Genomic DNA, 24,999 nt, shown 5'->3' on the forward strand with positions numbered 1-24,999 from the left:
TGACTGTAAAACAATTTTAACTATATAAACATTTTCAGATTGCCGAGGAGGTAGGGGGTATGATAATGGTCCGCTTTGCTGACAATCATCAGGGTGTCATTCCGGCAAAATATCTACAGGAAGTCTGACTACGGGATGACGAGGAATTAGACCGAGATCGAGATAAGCCAAACAAAAAAGCTAATAAAAGTATCTTGCCAGGCCAAAATGGTAAGTCGAGCAAAAAAATCGCGAAACTTCAAAGCTACGAAAAGGAGGACGATACTCGTAGTCACCATTATCATAAGGAAGGAAAACATAACATGCATATAACATGTGATAAGAATTGGGAAAAATGGGAAAAGTTCCGGGAAAAGAAAATGCAAATGATGAAAACACATAAATATAATGTAGAACAGCGACTTAGAAATGAAAATCAAGAGCAAGTTTATTATAGGCACCATTTTAATTATCACCCTGTGAAAAGACCTAAAAGAAAAACATCACTAGACCCCAATTGGTATACCGAAAATATCTATTCTAATCAGTCGATAGATAATTCAGATGGAGAACAAGCTTTAGCGATGGTACACAGTTATCAGCCCAGAAAACCTCAAGCCTATAGAGACCTCAACGGAAATCTCGACGAGGAATTGGGCGGCATTTTTACTATAGGTGCACAATTTGAACGAACAAACAAATACCCTAAATCGAATAGCTGTTGTTTTGGTGGAAGTAGTAGCTTAGCAATTAACAATGTTAGATATAAAATTCCTAAATCGCACTCGTTTAGCACCTCCAGGAGTATGGGCGCCAGTTTCAACTTAAACAAAACATACAATCGAAATAGTTTCGAAATGGCTGAGTTTCCTGGACATGCTTTATCCGATTCGGGTCGATTGAACCATTACAACGGTCTCAAACCGTTGGGAATGCGTATATGTGATCGTGAAGGTTGCTTCAATGAAACGTGCTTTAGTAAGGATACTAAGAATATTCATAATAACAATAATAATAACCTGATGAACGAGTGGAATCTGCGGAATCGGAATAATATAAGAAGGCGTTTGGCAAGTGCAAGACCGCAGCATGTCATGGAAGAAGACTTTGATCTGTTTGAAGATGATGAGGAAAGTGACCTAAACATGTACAACGACGACAACTCGATCGTATTTGACGAATTCGATGACCAGGACTACTATGGAGCTGGACAGGTCACGGCCGACTTTGATGAATTCTACCGTCACGAGCGAGCCAAGCAGGTATTGCGTGGCAAGTTTGATCGAATCAGCAAGTATACCGATGACTTCACCGATGATTATCATAAATCTTTTGAGGACATATTCAATCAAAATTGCTACATTGACAAACAGTATCAGGTGAAAGGCAATAATTTTTTTTCCAAACCTTATATTGCTAAGAACAAAAGTATGCTGGAAGTAAAACCACCGAGTAAATATGACGATACCTCATCCGATTCCACCGATTTGGAATTGGATGATTTTAACTTTGATTTTGAAAAATACTGGGAAGAACTAGAGAAACCATTACCTACATCGCCGAGTGAACTCAAGGAGAAGTATCCGCCGGGAGCATTGAAGAAGGTGAAAAATGTTAACATTAATCGATACAACAATGGAACTGTGATAGACATCTATCATGACGATGACCCTTATCATTCAGATCATCATCACTATCGCGAGGGTAACGATAGAAACAGCAAACTTGATTCTTTCTCGCCACCATCGCTTAGTAAGTTCAGTAGAAAAGTATATCCCGAAAGAAATAACGTAACTAATGGTTTAAGTAAAAACCCCAGCAGCAAAAGAAATAATATTAGCAACAACAACAACGCGATTAGTTTTTTGAACAACATTTTTTCCATCTACAAACCAAGCAAATACTCACCGCTCAATTGCCACGTAGAACAGAATTATTTGAAAAATATCCCTGCCAAAAAGATGAACATAACAAGTTCAGCTAGACCGCTTGGAGCACCTAGAAGTGATTCGGAGAATTCGGCTAAACGACCACTAACAGTTCATCCATCTAAACAGTATTCGCAACGCTCATATCAAGGTAATCGTAACCAGAAGGAACCGCAAGCCAAGTTCCAGATAATTCCAGACAAAACCGGTTTGAAAATATCTCCACTATACGTATCGAGTGCCGACTATCGGAAAGCAAGGTATAAATTAAAAAGTACTTCCCGACCACTATCCTTCTGGTGATAGTTGCTCGACTGTTCGTATTATTCGGATGGCCGACTGGATGGAGTACCCGTGGTCAAGAAGACTCGCAGAACCAAATATCTCAAGTACTGAAATTTCATCAATCAGAGTGTTATAATATAAATAAGAAGCCCACCACTTTTCAATATTCCACTTCGTTCCATCTCCTGTACAGTTGAAGTTTTCATAAAACTCGCAACAGATTATTATGCTACTTTTTATACCATTAATCGGTAAACTTAAAAGTAAGAACCACGTAAATCCACCTATCAAAGCGTACATCCTTGATTGTAAATATCCATATTCGAATATTTAAAATGCAACTTTTAATACCTTTTGAAGGATTCTATATTACAAAATCACCAGCAACTCACCTACAATTTTGCATAGGAGCATTAATGAATTTGAAAACCGTAGAAGTTATAGTCGCACATCAATATACGAAACCATATCCAGACATACAAATTAATCTACTATACTATTTTAGTTCGTTAGGTGCCATCAAAATTGTATCAAGTGATATGATTTATATATAGCAAACTGTAGCTAGCACACATGTAATGCACCTTCACAAACGATTGATTTGTTATGCAAACCCTCTTCTTTAATTCGAAACGAAGCTTACTTGACTCTGCTGACAGTACAGTATATTGTCGATTTTGTACTCTGAAGACGATGAAAAAATCAACACGGAAATAACCAAGTTGGCGTTGAATATCTGAATAATGCGAACGCGATCCATTCGTGGTTTCAACCCATAATTGGTTATGTGTTATTAAATGTCACACATAGCTGTCCTATGTTCTGCGGGATTGCATTTCCATATTGCTGTTCCCAATTATCTTGAGCGTATTCAACATAGTGAAAATTTGAGTTCTACTTTTCATACGTTTTCTGTGACAAGAAATAACGTATAACCGTAGTGGGGTAACTTCACAAACTACAGGAATTGACTGCAGGAAAAGATCTTCTTTTTGTGTTTGATTTAAGGATAATAACAAACAAACTGCACAGAGAAGGTATTGTCCCGAGCAGCTAACATAACTAAACATAAACTTCACGCCGTACCCAATAGTAGAGAGATATAAGAGCTATTCGGTTGATTTTTACAGCGATTTACTTCAGTTGCGGACAAAAATGAACACAATGTCACACAAGTTAAACATTGAATGTGGTACAGGCTTGAGAAAAATATTGCCTTTGCTAAGGTAGCTTCATTTGAATTTTTACTCAAATCAACTATATGTATCCGAAGCTCCTTATAATCCTCATTCCCCAAAGTTCTTTTTTACATCAATCAGATAGCGTATGTAGGTTGTTTCTCTTTTCAAACTAGTTAGTAGTGTCAATGTACCAATAGCCGCATTATCAAAAAAGTTTGCATCAAAAAATTGATAAAACGATCTATGCCATCGCTCTACAATTTTTGATAGGGAATTCTATGGATCATACGATAATCATTCGTATTGCCGAATAAGGGTGATGTTCGTAGTTGAATTGAAAGTATTTAATTTTTATCTTGGAGCGATTTTTTTATTTTGATTATAGAGGTGTTAACCTTAGGGTTATTCGCCTCTTTTCAGGTTAGAGAAATCTCTTTTCAGAAAAATCTCTTACCCTATGTGCGGGGTTGGGAATCGAACCCAGGTGAGCTGCGTACAAGCGAAGACTACATATTAAGAAGACTGATATCTCTTTCCTTCCCCCATACAAACGAGAAGCGACAGAGGTTACAGCGCCTCTATTGGAAGAAGGGAGGAAGCTTTATGTAAAAATGTATATGTGTGTGTGCATCACTATGGAAAGCACCACCTTTACCCGTAAGTGGCGTTGCTGTTACTGTCTCCGGATTCTGGACAGAGTTGCCAGTCTTCTTGATATGGAGTCTTCGGTACAAGGCAATCGATTTACCAACTATGCTATGCCCATCCCCCTTGGAAGGAAAATTGTCTTCCAAATAAATTTATTTATTCCAAACTGCTGGATTTGCTCAAATTTAAAGGGCAAAGAAATATTAGTCAGGTGGTTCGTCGATGTAAGACGATGGTCTTATAAGCCACTTGATTGTATGATCGAGTCCCAGCCAGAAAAGATTCTTAGTGGTCGGTTCGATCCTAGCACTAGCCCTGTAACTATTCTGTTCACTAAGAACCTGCCGCTAAGTCTGCCGAAACAAAAGTTCAAACTCTTCAACGGATTGTGATGCTGACGCATTGCTTTAGTTTGAACGATTCAAGTTGTCCGCGGCCGAGGTAGCAGGACACTCGCCATAAAATATATTCCTTATGGATTTTGTTCTACGGCAACAGCAACGGCTGGTTAATAACTAGAACAAAATTCATTGTGAATATGTTTGTGGCGTGTGTCCTATTGTCTCGTCTGCGGACAACTTCAAGTGTGATATACTTCGCAAAAAATATTTCATAACGGTTCTGCATCGACAAATGCACCCACGAGGGCAGCAATTGGTATTACCACGACTACTAGAACTTATACCCTATCTACATACTGGCATATATTATCGTCAAAACAAAACTAAAAAAAGTGACGAAAACTATAGTGGGTTTGCATTCTTTACGCTTTTCAACATTTTACTTCGTACTCGTTAGGTTAGTTGAAATAATGAATTGCTAGACAATATTTTGATCCAGTAGGTTTCGAAAATTTTGTTGTTTGGGGTTTTATCATGTAGCATTTGATTTCAGAGCATAAAATAATATTGGAAACATTTAACATTATCGTTCCGACGTATTATCTTTGAAATTAGTCCATGTTATTTATATCATGTATTTATCAAGAAAATAAATACATGTTATACAGAAAATATAAACCTAGTATTTGCTATTCTCATGGACACGCTTTTTTGAAAAATTTTGAATTTGTCTCAAGATTTAAACTTTTGAAAGAATTTTTGATTTTGCGCATTGAAGATAATTGGATCAAAGTTTTCCAAAAAAAAGGTTATTTCTAACGTTATTTTGACTTACACGATGGGGTAACAAATAGGAAAAATTTCACCTAACCTTGAAAAGTCGACACATTTTATGATTTAAAACCAAATACAAGTCCTGTGCTCGTTACCTCCTAAAAGATTACATAGTTTATATGAAAAACGTGTGATTAAAATCGATTAATTAAACCGTTACACGATATGACCGACCGCCTAAGAAACTATTCACTAAATTATATATTTATGTAATTCACATCGTCATATTCGAGATAGCACGTCGTTAAGGCAACATCCATAAATAACATAGCATTTTTTTTTCAACCACCAATAGCAGCAATTCGCTACAAGTCTCTAGAGACTAGTAAGTGCTTATCGAGCTAATATATTTACATTCACAATAATCTGCTACACACTAAATTTTGACTGCCGAATATCAGCAAAATTTTGCTGAATTTTGCCTTGCTGAAATATGAGCAACACTTCCGGAAAAAAAATTTCGCTGAAATTACAGCAATTCGAAACTGTCAGAATTCGCTGAACAGCCAGTGTGATTTGCTGGAACTCAGCAAAATTGCCATTCTTTTCAGCAATCAAATTCTATAGATTTTCTGTTTTCGCTAAAATAATGGGCTTTACTAAAAATCAGCAGAACAAAAATTGCAAAGCTGAACTCTTAGCAAATCCAGTTTTGCTGAAAAGTTTCAGCAAAATATTTTGCTAAAACAAAATACTAAAAATTGGTGTGTATGTATATATTCGAAACGGGAAGAAATTCATCTGCGAGAATTAGTCAACACATCGAAACAGAATTTACTAGTAACTATCGCATATTCAAGATTCTTCTGATTTTTGTTTCCAAAATCCCTGTATAACAAAAACCAATTTATTTCGACCACAGCGGTAGATACCTTGGCAAATGTTTTAATGTGATATATGTATTTATCACCAAATAATTATTGGCTGACTGAAATCAGCCTTCCCATTTGCAGATCTGAAATAATTTCAATATGTTCTAATGGAGGAATCTGATTAAATTATTTGCATACTTTGGTGGGATTTCAGGGCGATCTGGAATATAAGAGTTGAACAAAACGATTGTAATTGCAGTAGACAGTCGATTCTAGCTGATATTTTGATCTTCTGTACTTGTCATTGAATGATTCGAATTGAATATTACTGAATATAAATATTTTTTTTTGAAATTTAGACAACGTATAACTATTAAAATTACTATCAAATGAAAATGTTTCTGCGAACTAATGTTGAATATTTCTGAGAAAAAAATGTTTGGAAAATATCGATTTGTTTGCATTTCTTGCATGCAACATCACAGTACCGTCACAGTGATAATCATGAATTTATTATTGTGTTCTTCTTTTCAAATAATCACAAAATATGAAAGTCCCCCTTCCACATGCAAAAGCTACGTCATTTATGGATGCGCCGTAATTTCTTCAGATAAGAATTCTTCGCATAAGAATTAACCGCGTAGGGGAGAGAGGGTAACAGTGGATCAGCAGGAACTATAAAACATTCGCAGTAAAATCATAATTAATGCATGATCACAATCGTCTCATTCCCTCATATTTCACTATTTATAATTCTTTACACGTGTTGTTGTATTTTGGAAAAGATCTGATAACTCTATCTCTTTTAATGGATATTTGTTTGTTTTGTGATAGCCAGAGTAAATTTCCATTGAAAAACATTATTCCATTTTTATGAGTTACCTTCCATTGAATAAATCTTTAGTCTATTGATATTTATAGCAAATTTTATGCTCAACATTTCCGGCGAAGAAAGTTTTTAATAACTTGTCATGGTTTTGTGCAATTCTCATGAATGGACAGGGTAACTGTGAAATGATGGCGTATGGGAAACAGTGATTTTTTATTTTTGTGGTCTGTCTCAAAATGTGAATAGATTTCGATTTTCCATAGTAAATACTACTCATATAGAGAAAAGTTAGTAAATTTGGGCAAGTTTAGTAGAAATTGTCCATTCTTTTAGGATTGCAGCTAATATGCGTATATGGCGGTCCGATGTTTCGCGATGATATAGTGATTTCTTTCGTAACAAAAAAATTTAGATTTTCGTCTCAATATAACTTCAATTCGAAGCAATACAAGAAGAATATTTCACTATAGACGACGTCGTGTTTCATAGTTCCTATCCATGGGGCATACTGGTACCTTTTACCACAGACGGTTTATTGCACATAAAAAGTTATTTCCCGCAAATTTTACCATCTGGAAAAAATATATTTCAACGACATTCAATTAGCTAGAGGTTACTGGGTAGGGAAAGTTATGAAAATTAGAGCCATAGTACTCAAGTGAGAGCAAGGGTGTGAAGTATGCAGATCGGAAAACTAGAAGTGGCAGAGTCATTAGAACAGGCGGTAGGTAGCCGCTGTATACACAGCCACCACCTTACACAATGTAGCAAACCCGATACGACTGTAAGCGCAATGGCAATAGTCTAATAAAAATCTATCCCAGCATTCGAAAGACAAACAGAGATGAACAGCAGCAACAATCATCATTGATTGATGCTAATCGTCGCACAGTGATCACCTTCCATACAAAAGTCGGACAAAACCTCAAAAGTGGCCCGAATTTGATGAAAACTTCACATTAGGGTAATTTTGTGACGCTGAATTCATATTAGATGTTTATTTTTTGTTTTTTATTTCCTCAAAATTTTGGCACTTAGGGTGGTTCGAAAATTCAACATTTACAAATATAAAATGCACTATTTCCAAAAATTCATTTTCAAAAAATAGGTGCGGTGAATTTTTTAGCAGAACACACATTTTTTCAATTGCTGATAATGATAAGACACATCTATAAATTATATTGCGAACCCTGGGTAGTCAAAGGCTACCATGCGTCTCCTTCAGACGTATCATGAAAAATCACCTTTTTTCATACCTCGGGGCAGAAAAGGGCAAAACAAGATATTCATTTTCGGAAAGTACACTAATTTTCAAGTATCGTGAACAACAAGCGACCTTTCCGAACCGTTTCAAAAAAAGTACAGCCACTTTGAACATTATAACTTTAAACTATTGCTCGATTTATTATTTGTTTTTCATGTCTGAGCGAGAAGAAAGGCTTGTATCAGTTTGACCCCAATCGGAATCTTAATTTAAAATATATACGCATTTGAATAACTTACACACCTAGAAAAAATAGTGTAAATTTACGTCTCCTGACCATGACATATACGAGAAACAAAAATGACTTAGTTTTACGTTTGATTTTAATTTTACATGACGTTTAATTTCGTAAATCATGTAATTTTACTCCACATACAGCGTTTGTTCTGAATGGTAGGAAGTGTAATTTTAAGTCATTGCGCATGTGAAGTATATGTTTCATGTAAAATTAAATGGAACACGGTAATGTTCTATCATTTCGTAAATTACGGTTTGTTGAATTGTGTCATGTTTGCAATTACGTCAACGATAAAATTCAGATTTTTTTGGTGTGTAGGTTTGAAAATAGTTTTCCTCAGAATTTATCATCTATTTCACCTTTGAAGCCATGTAAAAAATCGAACTGTCGTCCTCGGGACTTAATATTTCGAGAAGACTCTATTCAACCTGTTAAGAAACAGAGAAAAATGTTAAATCATGAAAAATCAAAACTGGCGACACTGTGCGTCGACAGGTTTTCAGTGGCGATCTTGCGTGGCTTTTATTTTGTCGGTTCTCACGGTAAAGAGGAACAAGTCTGTCTTTGCCAAGACACATGCTGGTGACCTCGAGTTATTCTCCGATTAGAATGAAATAACAAGATTATAACAGAGTGATATTTTCGTAACATATTGTGTTATAAATGCGGTTTAATTAAAATAACAGAAAATTATAACAAGTAACAACACGAGATATAGTTTTGCAATCTTTTTGTTATGTATTTCTGATCGGGTCGTAGTTATGCTGCCTAAGCTTGACCCTCATCAGAAGACAAAAGTTAAGCCCGTAAGATATTAAGTCTGTTCTAATAACTCTGCCCCTTCTAGTTTTCTGATCTGTATACTTCACATCCTTGCCCTCACTTGAGCACTATGGCTCTAATTCTCATAACTTTCCCTATCCAGTAATCTCTAGCTAATTTAATGTTGTTAAAATGTAAAAAAGAAAATGTGACTAACACAGTCGAAATAAAAAAGAAACACAAGAAAAAGATGGGTGGGTAATGTCAGAGACATAACCGGAGTGAAGTAGAATACACTTTAGACCGGTAAATTCTGATCTGGAATAAGCAATTTCTATGCGATTTTGTCGACTTTAACACATTCATAGTTTATTTGGAGTATTTTTGGAATTATCAAGTTGACAATTTGCAACATTCTTTGAAAATATTGTTGAACTTTTATGAATGAAGGCACGCAAACGAGCGTTTGACCGTCGTCCTACTACCAGCATCAGAGAAGTAGCAGATCAGCATTTTTCGCTACATGACCTGTACCAAACAAACCGCTGGTAAGTCCACCGGAGGAAAGGCTCCCCGCAAGCAGTTGGCAACAGCCCCCTGGCAACCCTATACCATCATATGGAGTTTGACAGGGACCGACATATATGGGGCGTTATAGCTATAAAGCCCCAAACAAAGAATTATGTTCGGCACTATGCTCGATATTCAAGCATTCCACACGACGTTTTGCATCTGGTGGGATGATTTAATAATTTAATTTAGTCGACATTTTGTAACTAAATACAGCTTCTAATCATTCGGTTCAAAATCAATGTTTTGCATTTCATGGCAGTGATGCTGGCTGTACAGAGACGTCGTCCTTGACAGGGGCTGGTTGGCAACGAAGGCCGTGTAAAAGTGCCCCAGTCACGGTTGGCGTTAAGAGCCTCATCGCTACCGAACAGAAACAGTCGCCCTGCGAAAAATTCACAGCTATCAGAAATCGAGCGGGCCTAAATTGTGACCCAAAATAAACCACAAACCAACAAGTTGTTTGCAGGACCAGCCAATTATAAAGTATTATTATTATAAATGAAATTTTCCATTGCCTTACAACCTCCCTCCCCCTTTCCACCCGGCTTGAATAACTATCAATCTTGATGATGCTGTGCGGCGGGGGCACTAGTTTTTATTATGGTGGAAAATTTAGGTTTGCGCGTTTTTCCCAAAAGTTTTTTGGCTGTGCTGTTTTCAAGGAAGTTGTAGTTGAATTCAAAATAAAATAGTTTATTTCTATTGTCAGAGATGGACCTTCCAACGAAAACTAGTTTGGCTCGCTTGGAATCGAATTGTATGGACCAACCACTGCTTTCACAAAATCTGTTATTTTCAGTAATTGAACATTCTACATTTTTGTAAATTGAATCATTACACTAACCTGTCTACAAATCACACAAATAACTTTTTTATTTTGTGCCATTCTACTTGAAAACGAAGATATTGTTCACAAGTGGCTCACTTACCATCCAACGCTCTTGGCAAGCCACTTTCTGATGCTTGTAATAAAATTTCAATTCGATTCTTTGTCGATAAATTGATGGCCCTGAAAAGCGCCTGTTGTTTGGACAGTGTTCGGAATTTACTTGGAGCTGGTGTATATGGTAACAGTTTTGGTGCCATCTGGGACGGCGTGCTTGGCCAACTCTTCTGACAGCAGCAAACGGACGGCGGTTTGAATTTTGCGGGAGATGCTGCAAACGAACTGCTGCAGGCTGATGCTGCAAACGAACTGATCGTGAACAACAGCATGCTGAGTTTTTATACCTGACTACAGCACAATGTAAGCTCGTCCTTTTTTGTGTTGTCCTCAATATGTGTTCTTCGTAGCTCCACCCCTTTGTTGCTCGACCACATATTTTTGATAAAGAACAAATTTGAAATTGTGTTTCCAATACGGAGGTTATCGAACACTCAGGGTAAAAAGAGTAATCTAATACGAATAATTGAAACCATTTTTGAATGCGCCTAGTAAACACGAAACTGTAAACAAACACACAAATGATAACTTTTAATTTTGTGTCATTCTACGTGAAATCTACGATATTGTTCACAAGTAGCTCACTTGCCATCGAACGCTCTTGCCAAGCTACTTTCGGATGCTTGTAATAACAAAATTTCAATTCGATTCTTTGTTGATAAATGGCCCGTACCAAACATACCGCTCGTAAGTCCACCGGAGGAAAGCCTCCCCGCAAGCAGTAAGCAACGAAGGCCGTGTGAAAGTGCCCCAGTCACGGTTGGCGTTAGGAATCCTCATCACTACTGAACAGAAACTGTCGCCCTGCGAGATATTCACAGCTATCAGCAATCGAGCAGGCCTAAATTGTGACCCAAAATAAACCACAAACCAACAAGTTCTTTTCAGGACCAGCCAATTATATTCCAGTAAGATATAAATGAAATTTTCGTTTTCCATTGCCTTACAACCTCTTTCCTCCCGGCTTGAATTACTATCAATCTTGATGATGCTGTGCGGCTGGGCACAGGCAGTTTCCATTATAGTGGAAAATTTAGGTTTGCGCGTTTTTCCCAAAAGTTTTTTAGCTGTGCTGTTTTCAAGGAAGTTGTAGTTGAATTCAAAATAAAATAGCTTACTTCTATTGGCAGAGGTGGACCTTCCAACGAAAACTAGTCTGGTTCGCTTGGAATCGAATTGTATGGACCAACAACTGCTTTCACAAAATCCGTTATTTCAGTAATTGTACATTCCACAGAATTAGTCACAACTATTTCCAATCAGCGCAAAAATCGAAGGTTTTCATTCAATACAACAGAAGATTTTCACGTTTGAAAAAACAGGCAGCATTCTGGCCGAAAATTTTGAAACGGAGCACCTATATCGAAACGTTAGAAAACGTTCGATTTTTGTAAATTGAATCATTACACTAAACTGTCTGTAAATCACAAATAACTTTTGATTTTGTGCCATTCTTGTGAAAGCGACGGTATTGTTCACAAGTGGCTCACTTACCATCCAACGCTCTTGACAAGCTGATGCTTGTAATAACAAAACTTCAATTTCATTCTTTGTCGATACATTGATGGCCCTGAAAAGGGCCTGTTGTTTGGACAGTGTTCGGAATTTACTTGGTGCTGGTGTATATGGTAACAGTTTTGGTGCCATCGAAGACGGCGTGCTTGGCCAACTCTTCTGACAGCAGCAAACGGACGGCGGTTTGAATTTTGCGGGAGATGCTGGAAACGAACTGAGCGTGAGCAACAGCATGCTGAGTTTTTATACCTGACTACAGCACAATGTAAGCTCATCCTTTTTTGTATTGTCCTCAATATGTGTTCGTCGTAGCTCCACCCCTTGGTTGGTCGACCACATATTTTTGATAAAGAACAAAATTGAAATTGTGTTTCCACTACGGAGATTATCGAACACTCAGGGTAAAGAGAGTAATGTAATACGGCACCTTGGTAAAATGTTTGAGAATTGAAACCTTTTTTGCATGCGCCTAGTAAAAATGTTTTCCACTTCACTCCAGATTGTTTCTGACCATATTTGCAATTTGCGTACTGAAATAAATCATAATTTAGGGTTTAACCCAAATAGCTCTCCAAGGAGAAACAGTCCATGACACAGAAAATGCAAACTTATTCTTTGAAATGATTTTGGTGGCCCTGAAAAGGGCCTTTTTTATAATGATACAAGTGAGTTCTACCTTTTCAACTTCAAAATCCATACAAAGTGCGTCCCTGCCGCTTCAGAGTATAGACGACATTCATTGCGGTTTTGCGCTTGGCGTGTTCAGTGTAGGTCACGGCATCTCGGATGACATTTTCCTGCACACCATCAGCATTCGTAGATTAAATCGGAGATGCATTTTACACCACCACGATGAGCCAGACGCCAAATGGCGGATTTTGTGATTCCCTGGATTTTATCACGAAGAACCTTGCGATGACGCTTGATACGGGAACGCAAACATGATACCGCTCATTGTACCGTCCGGACGAACATGTTGCTCGTGTGGTAAGCGAGCACCTACTGATACAAAACAAGCTCGCGTGACCTGTATATATAATATTCCCGTATGTAATGAAACGCTTACATGCCCCTTTTTGACGGCTCTGCGTGGGATATGCTGGCAAATTGCGCATTTTCCTCGCTGTTTCCGAAGGATTTTTTAAAAATCCTAGTTCTGGTTTATTTATAGTAGTCGTACTAATTACGAAATTTAATACGAAATACGTGCACAAATTTACGATCAGATAGTGCAAAAATATTGCGATTTCGTCCAGTAGAACGGAAGATATTCGCATTTCAAACCTGGGAAAATTTCTCAACTGAAATTTTTGAAACGGGACCCCATATTGAAACGTTAGAAGTATTCTACTTCAAAATATATGTATTAGTTAACAACAGAGTGGAACTATGTATCACTTTTGGCCACACAAATAACATGTTTTATCATAAAATTTAAATCACAGAAAAAATGTCTTTCACTGTTACCCCCTCTCCACTACTGTTGTTTATATATTTGGAATTGAGTTGCAGTAATATTTTATAAATTTCTGTTGATAGTTCCTCAGTTACAAAAACATTGAAAAGTATTATTTAGTTTATTATTTGTTAACATTATATTAGGGGCCGTACACAAATGACGTAGCTTTTTTCAGCGATTTTTGACCCCTCCCTCCCCCCTCGTAGCATTTGGTCACAAAATTCTAACCTCCCCCTCGTAAATAACGTAGCATTTACCTACCCCCTCCCCCTCGTCCCATGCACAGCGCCCGGGTGATGAAAAAAAAATTACATGCTTTTCAATTATTTTAAATACATGTCCTTTCGAAATGTTTGACGACTTTTATCAACATTTTCATTATAACAACAAATTTCGTGCAAAATAAGCCCATTTCATCACAAATATAGTGTTGATAGTTTTGTTTTGAATTTTATATGTCAAGGGGAGCATGAAGAGAAGTTCTCTCAATCCTGTAGCTGCCAATGATTCTAAGAAACATACGTTCATCTAAATTACTAAATTTAGTTTGGTTGATTCCGAAGTGAAAATTTAATTCAGCTTCCAAACTAAGTCTACTAGTTAGCAACATTAGCTAACTAATGTAGCAAGTTAAATCCGCATACAAAATCTTTTCGTATTTTTGCGAACTTGAAATTGAAATTCTGCGAATTGTAAAATTTACCTCATGAAAAACCGCATCAAAAGTAACTTGTTTGAATTTAAATTCATTTCTCTTGGGAACGGAGGATCATTAAATTGTTTTCTCTAAACAATGGGTTTTAAACATAATGCTACGTCGCACAACTTCTGACCCTACCCTCCCCCTCGTCACACTTCGTCACAAATTTGGTATACCCTCCCTACCCCCCAAAATGCTACGTCATTTATGCATGGCCCCTTAGTTGATATAAGTTTTATAAATTTTACCGAATATATCTAACCGAACAGTAGAAAAAAAATGGATCTAGATTCCGGTAGTAGTAGCATTAGTTGTTGTTGTCTAGATAACACGAATAGTGCCAGTACTATAGACAAACAAATGCAATATATTCGCCGGCAGAAGAGCTTACCTAAACGAAAACTAGAACTACAACTCTTACAAACAAACAAACAAGCAAACATGCTCAACCAATAAAATAATAACGCAAATCTCCTCAGGCGTTTGAATCCTTGAACAAGTTAGAATTATGTTCGATGGCAGAATTTTTGAAAGTTGCATTTTCTTAAAGCTATCATTGTATATAATAATTGGCACTATATTACATGGAAAAAATACTTATAATATAGCTAAAAAGAAATGATGTGTGATTAATGGTGATGAAGAGATTTTCTACATACTAGATTATTTATAATAGAAAAATAAATGCCCCGATCTTATGAATAAAATAATAGTATTGATTTACGAATCGTTCCCAGAAGGTTAGTCGTTAGTTTATACAGCATTTTAACTTTTTCCAGTTTTAAGTAGATGTAATATTTAATATTATATTTTGTAAGCGCAGCAGTTTGTTGAATAAATTTTTAATTGACATCAGCTGAAACCAAACAAAACAAAACCGTACTTTAATGGTTAAGGCTCATGATTTAAATGAAATTAGTTTAACTTACACGTTGAGGATTCCGTAAAAAATATTCGTGTTTCTAAAACTGTACATTCGTCTCCGCGTACATTTCCAAAGAAACCACAAATTGAGTTCCTAATAATTCGCACAATGATTCGCTATAACGTTATGTGCACGCTTAGAAAATGAAAAAAAGGTGAATATTGTATTGCACTGTGATAAAAAAAAGTCTAAAATTTCGTTTCGGAGCAATTTTCAAGCATTGTGGCAGATTTTTCCGCATTCAAATTTGGATAACCATATCATAAACTTTGCATCATCCCGTTTCACCTCACAACTCTTGTTCGGCATATCTGAAGCTCTTTTATTTGCCACACTTCATGAAAATCCTACAGAAACCTCCCAACCGATTTATCCTTTGTGCGTTCCCGTAATACTTTTCTCATTTCAATTTATTTATTCAAGTTTGATTAGACAACCAGTTCCATATTTAAACAAAAACTACATTGGGCTAGTTCAAGGGTCATTTAAGCCATATTCATTAATTTCGCAAAGTGTAGCTTTACGTTTGGCATTATTATAACATCGTACATGTGCACCCGCTAAATTCATTTTGGAACCATTTGAGAGACGTAGGAAATGCGGAAGGTGCGATCTATGTCTGTGAAACATTTATACATGAATATAACCGTCATGCGAAATTTCCACTCGACAATCTATGAACAATGCAATCACATGCAAAGTTATCCAGACACACGCTTTTGCTTGCTTGCATTATTTATAGCAAATTGAACTGATGTTCTTCTTTCTGTAATTGAGCTATTTAGCTCTGAACAGATAGTCAGATAGTCCACGAGGGTGAATTTACTCTATTCTGACTGAAAGTTCTTCTTTCTCGCGATTGCGTACATTATACAGCGGGCAAGATCCGCCATCGATGCTTCAATGCGAAGTACTAGAGCTAGTTCCCAAGGTTGGGTCTAGTCTACTCTCCAGGTCAAACAATAAGTATCGAGGTCGATCCAGCGATTCCAGATGCCGCAAGTGTTTCGGCAAGATCTACTCGATCTAGTCTCCTATGATGGGTCAACAAAGCCCAACAGGTTTCCCGGTACCATACACTGCCATCGACGCGAACTATTCAAGCTAGTCTCGGACTGGATGACTGATGGGATGCGCTTATTCGAACTGTAAGTTAATGGTCACCAATTCGTTGATCTCTTATTCAGTTCCCCTGTAGCTCCACTAGTATCTACGCGAATACTGAATTGAAGATGTACCACGTCCCTTCGTCTTTGAACATCTATTCTACAACATTCTCTACGCTTAGAACCAGAATCCCGCTCGCACTTCTTCGAATCTTCGAAAATCAAAGACAATGTTATCCGATGTCTCCTTTGCACACTCACGCTCCAGACAGTAAGGTGAAGCAACATCACCGAACCGATGTAAATTCTTCCTGAAACAACCGCGACTTGATAGGAACAGCGTTAGGTGAAAGCTCTTTCTCCGTGCTTTCTGTTACCTACAAAAACATATATGGAATTCATGTTTTAATATTGGTGTTATCCTGTTACCACTTGACCATCGAGTCAGCTTTCGCCATCCTCTTCACCCCTCTTGTTCCCCTTCGTTACTAACCCTAGATACCTTCAGCTAAGGCGATTCCAATAGAGATCATCCCGGCGATGACGTATACGACCTTCCACGACATGGTATGACATAGTCGACGTGGTAATTGAGGTTTAACCGATTGTCTATCTTGACTTTTACCTATTTGAACACATAGTTCTTGATTGTGTTGATGATCTCCGTTGTCAGCTTCCACCTTTTTCAGCATCTGCCCTGTTCTCGTTGAAACGATGTCATCCGCGAATTCAACTACCTTGACTCCTATAAGCAGCTCTAGCTTTCTGACTCCTTTTCTGTACTCTCTCTATGACTGTCCGGATTGCTTTCACCGTTGATCATACCTCACCGTTTTTTTGCCAGTGTGACAGATCCCGAGAAAACGGGTTTCACGGGTTATGAGACCATACAATCCCTTAATAAGACCATAAATATGGTCCGTGTCAAATTTAACAACCATGTAAATGCCATAAGATGGTGATAACCCAATAACCCATAAATACACCAAAATTTGGTTTTTATAGGGGATCTATCGGACCATGGTGATGGTGTTTTCGTGGGTTGATTCCATTTAAATCACTATGAAAACACCATGCAGTGGGGATGAAATTGAACCATAACCAGGGGGTTTTATGGACTTTTCGTTTGCTCGGGATAGCTTGCGCGTCCTGTGAAATTCGTTATCTCGTTGAGGGTAATCCTTTTCATGTGATTCTCGCGAGTATCCAGCAGGCACATGGCCCTTATTAAAGTAGTTTTCGCTGATGGTTTAGCAGTTTGTGCTGAAGTTTCTGTATCCGTTTTTGTTGTAATGAATATTTTTCTTTTTGCTTTAGTACTCTCGCGCAGGGCTATCGGTAGTGTGCTGAATACTTACGGTACGGATATGTGGGAGATTGATTGTCATAAGTACTGTTTTTTTAGAAAAGGCAGATACAGATTCCAGGCTAACGAAGGAAGGAATACAATGTTTCAACCGCATTCTTTGCATTCGAACACCATAGAGAATACCTGGGAAAAATCTTCCATTTATCCTCTTTGACTGAGAGCTTTACCATATTGCGACATAAGTTTTACTTCAGCTACGTTATCTCCATAGTACACGCGGATCTGCACTTCACAATATGAAAAACTTGACTTGGGTGTTGAAACACAAATATCATGGAAGAATTTGAACATTTTTACGAAATGACAGACCAGTCTGTTAGTAACAGATCATTTTTAGAGATTTTGTATCGCTCATATTACATGGATACGAAAAACTACCAAAAGTTGAGCTCTTTTGACTAAATCTCGGGGTATCGTGGAATAAGGTAATATTAGGTAAACAGTGTTGAAGGTAGTTTCACTTTAACCACGGCAAAAATCATAACTCATTGACAGGTTTTTTATACTAAACCTTGAGTTAAATATGCTTAAATTTAAGTTGAATCTACCTAATTTTGAGTATACCCCAAACAACTCAAAAGTACCTTATTCCATGGAAGGCCTCGACTGAGTCGAATCTCTCTCTTTGTTTTTGACAACACTAATAAGTGCGAAAGCTACGCAAAACTCAAAACTACCTTAATTTAAGTTAAATAACTTATTCTGTGGGTTGTTTTATTTTTCCGTGCATGAATACAGTAACTATAGTTTTAACTAAAGACGCTGAATCTCCGGGGTAAAAACTCGACACAATCTTTTGTTACCAGTTCTCGTGCTCGATTGAAATGAAAATAATAGATAAATTGTAAACAAAAATTGAAATGGCGAGTCTTTATTCAGAGCTCCGGGGTCGTTAGATTTGAATACAGACACTTTATACACAGACTAGCGAAATGTCAAAAAAATCAGCCAAACCGACTGTCAAAAACTGCAGCCAAACAAGTTTGAGGGTATAGTGAGGGGAAGTAAAGAGGTAAGCCAATGCAAAGCTTATGACATCTTCCGCGATACTAGTAAATATTCATGGTTACTGGTTTTACTGTTTTTGTTTCCGCAAGTCTGTAGTTTTGGCTACAGACACTTTATACACAGACTTGCGGAGACAAAAACTAGCAACTATGAATGTGAACTGGCATCACAGCAGATCCGGGATGCTTTTCATGCATGCGAATGAAAAACTACCTAAAATAGCGTTCTTTTGACTCAATCTCAGGGAACAGTGGAGAAAGGTTAACTTAGGTAAACCGTGTGGAAGGTAGTTTTTGCGTGTACACGCAAAAGTAAAACAACCCGAAGAATAAGTTCTTTTAACTTACTTTTGAGTTGTGCGTCGCTTTCGCACTTATAAGTATTGTCAAAAACAAAACGAGAGATTCGACTCAGTCGAGGTCTTCCGTGAAGTAAGGTACTTTTGAGTTGTTTGGACATACTCAAAATTAGGTAAATTCATCTTAAGTTTTAGTATAGACGAATTTCGCGCCAAATCATATTCAGAGTTGGCAGCACCTTCTCAGATTCTAACTTTCTGTACATGAAGACATTGTCACAAAAAGCCACTTTGCATATTTTGTTTTTTTAAAAATGATCTAGACTGTCTTTTGAAAAGGGCCAAACTTTTTTTACCAATTTTTTTCAAATGGCTATGGTCTAAAAATGATAAATCCTACAAAAAATATAGGAACGGTTTTTACAAAATTAGTCAATTTTTTAATAAAAATATTGAAAAAATTCTTCATTGACTCCTACACTAAATAAAAATCGATTTTAAAAATTTAAAATCGATTTACAAAAAAACATTTTTGATTTGGATGAAATTCTGTTTCAAGATAGATAATTATGTTCCATCCTTGCTAAATTGGACAATATCTTCTCACAAACTGAGTTTTATTGGATCCTGAGATGATTATGACTTTCATTGGATTAGTGTTCGATTAAAAAAAACTGAAAAAAAATCAGTTTGGACAAGGAAAAGTTTTTTTCAAATAACTTTTTTTCCTTGAAAGTGCCCAACTTGAATTTTTGACGGTAGGTAGGAAACATAACAAAATTTCATCCAAATCAAAAATGTTTTTTTGTAAATCGACTTTAAGTTTTTAAAATCGAAAGAACATTTTTTGCCATTTATTGTTTGAAAACAATTTTTTTTTTCAGTATGAAAATTTTTTTCAATATTTTTATTCAAAAATTTGACTAATTTTGTGAAAATCACTCCTACAACATTTTTTGTAGGATTTGTCATTTTTAGACTATAGTCATTTGAAAAAAATTGGTAAAAAAAGTTTAGCCCTTTTCCAAAGACATTCTAGATCATTTTTGGAAAAACAAAGTATGCAAAGTGGCTTTTTGAGACAAAGTTCTCATGTACAGAAAATTTAATTAAAATCTAAGAGGGTGCCGCCAACATTTGTTTGAGTTGGCGCGAAATTCGTAATATATATTGAATTCAAGGTTGAGTATAAAAAACCTATCAATGAGTTGTAATTTTTGCCGTGGTTAAATGGAAACTACCTTTCACACGGTTTAACTTATTTTACCTTTCTCCACGATACCCCGAGATTGAGTCAAAAGAACTCTATTTTAAGTAGTTTTTCGTTTGCGTGTAGGCTTCCTCCCATGCTTCTCCTCACAATTGGCGATTTGCGGCAAAACCAAAATTAGTCATGCGACACCTATGATTCAGCTTATGAACTGGCAAAGTGATACAGTTTGCTTTTTTTCACCCGTAAGTGAGTCGTAGCTTACAACAAAATCTTCATTATCTTCTCGGAAAAAGCTTACCACAGCCAAAATATGAATGAAACGAGTAAGAAATTTAGTTTTATTTGCAATTATTCTGAAATTACAGTCATTTGCAACTATTTGACTCATACATTTCTTCGAAATGTAATCGGGGTATTATTGTGGTTATAAAAAATCGTTCCATAAATAAAGTTCCAACTCGAAACCGCGACCCAATCAGTACCAATGTCAAACTCCTTCATATTTTGAACTACGTAGGAGATTCAGTGAAGACTATCGAAGAGAAGGATCGGCTGTGCATGATACAAAGCTGACACTTTCCTATTAGCCGGATATATTCTTTCCTCGCCTGATCTGGAGAGTTTAATGAATTTACACCATCTCATGAAGGTTTAGCTTAACTTAGGACGAATGGGAAATGCTGTTGCGGCGGCTACGGTGCTCAACAAATTACATTTCGAAACAGCGCGCATATAGCTCTGCGAATAATATTAGAAACCACTATGTTTTACACTCTTTTCGCAAGATGTTTACTCATCATCTTATAAAATGATGGTTTTCCTTCATTTTCATAAACAATTATCAACAAATTGATCGGTAATTTGGTGTTTAAAAGTCATTTTTTACCAATGTTTACAGAAAATATATGCACTATGACAGAACAGAATAAAATCAGCAACACTTTCCTTCCAGCGCTATCTGCGAGCGGTTTCAACGTAGAATCGCCAATACATCATGCTCGTTTGGCTGTACTTTTTGATAGTTCATTTGGCTGCAACTTTTGACACTTTGCTAGGGTTACCAAATGGGCTGAGAGCAAATTAAGGACAGTCGGAATTCTGCCTAATTTTCCAGCGGTTGAACTGGGATGTTGAATCTCAATCGAGACAAATTGTATGACAAATGATGTAGTGGCAATACCAAAGAGATACCACTTTGGCCAAACTTCATATTGAGCTGTCCAACAAATTTTGGTTACTTCTGAGTAAAACAAATTTTGGTTGCCATGGGTCGCAGAGAGTATGTTATAACAAAAAAATCGCTGGAAGGAATTGAAATTGATTCTCTTGGAATAAAGTTGATCTGAATAATTTAATACAGGGTGATTCGTCATGACGTTCTTTTACTCTAGTAAAAAATTGAAAAGCGGAGTAAATCGCGAATTGTTTATTTGTCAATCGAAAGAACATTTTTTGCCATTTATTGTTTGAAAACAATTTCTTTTAAATATTGACCAAGTTGGCGCTTCAGGTAGTCCATTCGACTGGTCCAATTTTCGATGATGACTAATTACTCGAGTAATGTTGGTTTCTAATGCTTGGGGATGTCACCGCCGCTATGTTTTCTTCACTGTGTGCTGGATGTGGTCGATTTGTTCGCTAATCATCCAACAATAAGAACTAAAACGCTCACTTCTTGGTTGTATGGCGAATAGTTGAGTCAGTTGGCCTATGGTGTCGACCATATTATGGTCGGAGTTCACTAAACACATTTCCCACAGATCGCTGATTTTCGAAATATAGTTGAATAATTTGAAAATGGTGAGCCAGTGTAAGTCGTTCCAATATGAAATGGCAAACAATACTAAACTACAATAGCATGACAGTTTGCAGTTAGTACCCGTTAACTACTAGAAAATGCCCTGTTAAAAAACTTCATGTTGAACCACCCTGTATATGCCAAGGTTTGAGACTAAAATTAAGGACATTTGAAGTAAAATAAGGACGCTTCCAAAAACCTCGAAAATAAGGACATGTCCTTTAAAATAAGGACGGTTGGTAACCCTAACTTTGCTAGTCTGTCTATAAAGGATCTGTAGTTTTGACTACCGTAAAACGGGGTATCTTTGATCACCGGGGTAACTTTGATCAAATGAGATTTTTTCATTAACGTACGATAAGATGATTCCCTCTAACAAAATCATTGAAACAAAATACAAACCATATTCTGAACATGTTCAGCATCTACCGGCAACGATTATTTTGTCATTTAATGTACCTTTTATGAAAACAAATTCAAATTGAAAATGATTCCACTTTCATGCATCGTTCCAATCTGTTCAAACAATTCCTTGTATATTAATGAAATCAAACAACTCCAACTGAACTGATCACCTTTTTAGAAACTGAAAATATTTTTGTCCAATAATTTATTTAAAAAATCCGAGATTTTTATTGCTAACTATTTTATTTCGACTATTTTCCCCAAAAAGTTCGTTAATGTGTATTTATAGGTAGAAAAATTCCCAATGCGAATTTTCAAACAGTTATCCTTTAAACAATTCCCAAAATGACTTTTTCCAATCCCCCTGGTATTCCTTTAAATTTTTCAATATGTGTATGGGACGTTCATACAGTTTTCATAAGTTGGGATGACACTGTTGCAAATAACTTTACTGACACAGTATGCAAGACTACAAAATTCTTAGCGAAGCAATGCTGAAGTTTCGTTTCATTCATGGAAACTACTAAAATCGTACAATATGATAAAATGATAATACAACATCACACATTAGTCACAAAATTCTAACGGGAACTGATTGTGTAGTGAACAGATGTTATTATAACTGCACTTACATAGAAAAGCACCAATTATTGACCAGGCACGACAGGTTTTATATCATAAGGAAAGCTCCATAATCATCACAGAAGTATTGTCGCTCATGTTTAAAACACGTCAACAAAGCACACTTGTCTCCTCGAAAGACCTTTAGTCTTTTTGAATCAGTACCATTGAACAAACAATAAGAAACAAACAAAAAATCAACCTCCATTAATCAGTAATCTGATTTAATAACAGAAAAAATCGTTCGAGATTTTGAACTTAAATATTATACATTTTTATGCGCGCGAAGCAAACTAGATGAACGACTACTACAATGATTAATCGACACACAATGGTTTAAACTCGGATTGAAAGTTTGTTTATTTTCGAAAAGACGACCATTTTGTAGCAACAACAGAAGGCCACAGAGTATCAAAGTAAATTTTAATATGAGCCTTTTACTGTCTTGATGCGTATTCTTACTATAGCTTATTCAACATTTAGTTAACGGGTGAATGGCAGATAGTAAAGTGACTCAGAGAGACAGTAAAATGCTGAATATATATGAAACAAAACAATAAAATAATAAAAACAAAAAAACCCGTGATCGACCTTGTTCATAACAGTAAACATAAATGATAAGTAATGAATGCACTGGTACACCGCAGAAAATTAGTGAACGAAACAATTAATAGCAAAATGGGACGTATAGTCGAAGTAAACTAATGTAACACACCGTAGAGTAAACCCATTTTCCACACAATGTGCTGTGCATATTTTGACAAGGAAAACTGCAAATGAAGTAGTATACGTGACGAATGGAACTTTAATATTAAAGTCACATAAATAAAAAAAATGAAGTAGTGAAGATGTAATAAAGTTGTGGCAGAGATAAAACATTGCATTTACCCGAGAACTTTATATCACTGCCCTTTAAAGTTGCACTACATACATATCATCATTTGGAGTAGCTTGGATAGTGATATGACATGGTACAGAAATGAAAATTTCTTTGGTTACATCGTTTCCAAACAAGTAACAAAATTATGAAAAATGTTTACAATTGGGTTTGGGTACGCCGACGTTTCCAGAAATCCTGAAGCTGACGCTGCACCATCTGCCATCTATTGAGCCGATTAATCTGTATCGCGCTGTAATCTGGTTCAGGTATCGCCTGTAGAGAACCCCCGGCCAAAAAGTGTGCCGGAGTTAGTGGCTCCAGATCAGTTGGATCTTCCGATAATGGAGTTAGTGGTCTCGAATTGAGACACCCTTCGACCTGAACTAAGAGAGTTGAGAAGTCCTCAAGTGAAACTGAATTTCCTCCGATTACCCGTAGCAAATGGAATTTCGCAGACCGAACTGCCGCCTCCCATAGGCCTCCAAAGTGTGGAGCGCCTGGTGGATTGAAATGCCAGTGTATTTCTTGGTTGACACATTCTTTTATTACTGCTTCCTGGTGATTTTGATCCTTCAGCAATGTAAACAATTCTCGGATTTGGTTTCTCGCTCCAACAAGTTCGTTCCGTTATCGGAGTAAATATCGGTGCATCTACCCCGTCGTGCAGTGAATCGTCTCAGTGCTTGCAAGAACCGCTCTGTGGACAAGTCAGTGACGAGTTCAAGATGGACTGCCTTGGTGCACATGCACACAAAAACTGCAACATAAGCCTTTAGTACTGCACGTCGTCGTCCTTCACGAATGTACACCGGCCCAAAATAATCTAGTCCAGTTCTAGAAAACGGTCTTGAAACTGTTACTCTTGCCGATGGCAGCTCTCCCATTTGTTTCTGAATAATAGATGGTTTGGCTCGGAAACAACGTAGACATCTGTGGACAATTTTTCTTGCAGCATTTCCCCCCCCCCCCCCCCCCCAGGGGTCAAAAGCGCAACCGAACCGTGGCTAGTAGCAACTGTGGACCAGCATGTAGCAGTTGCTCATGATAATGCTGCATGACCATATCAGTGAGCGAGTGTTTAGAGG

The 24,999-nt window shown here is 36.9% G+C and overlaps 1 protein-coding gene across 1 annotated transcript in view; it reads left to right on the top strand.

The window, feature by feature from the left end:
- The window catches only part of LOC131688740 (uncharacterized), a 342,957-nt gene extending 319,047 nt beyond the window's left edge, over positions 1-23,910 (top strand). The window contains 1 exon segment of the mRNA XM_058973225.1: positions 39-23,910. Coding sequence (XP_058829208.1) covers positions 39-2,210 — 2,172 coding nt within the window. The 3' untranslated portion in view covers positions 2,211-23,910.
- Positions 23,911-24,999: the final 1,089 nt, after the last annotated feature.

Source organism: Topomyia yanbarensis, chromosome 3 (assembly GCF_030247195.1).
Source record: "Topomyia yanbarensis strain Yona2022 chromosome 3, ASM3024719v1, whole genome shotgun sequence".
Taxonomy (NCBI): Eukaryota; Metazoa; Arthropoda; class Insecta; order Diptera; family Culicidae; genus Topomyia; species Topomyia yanbarensis.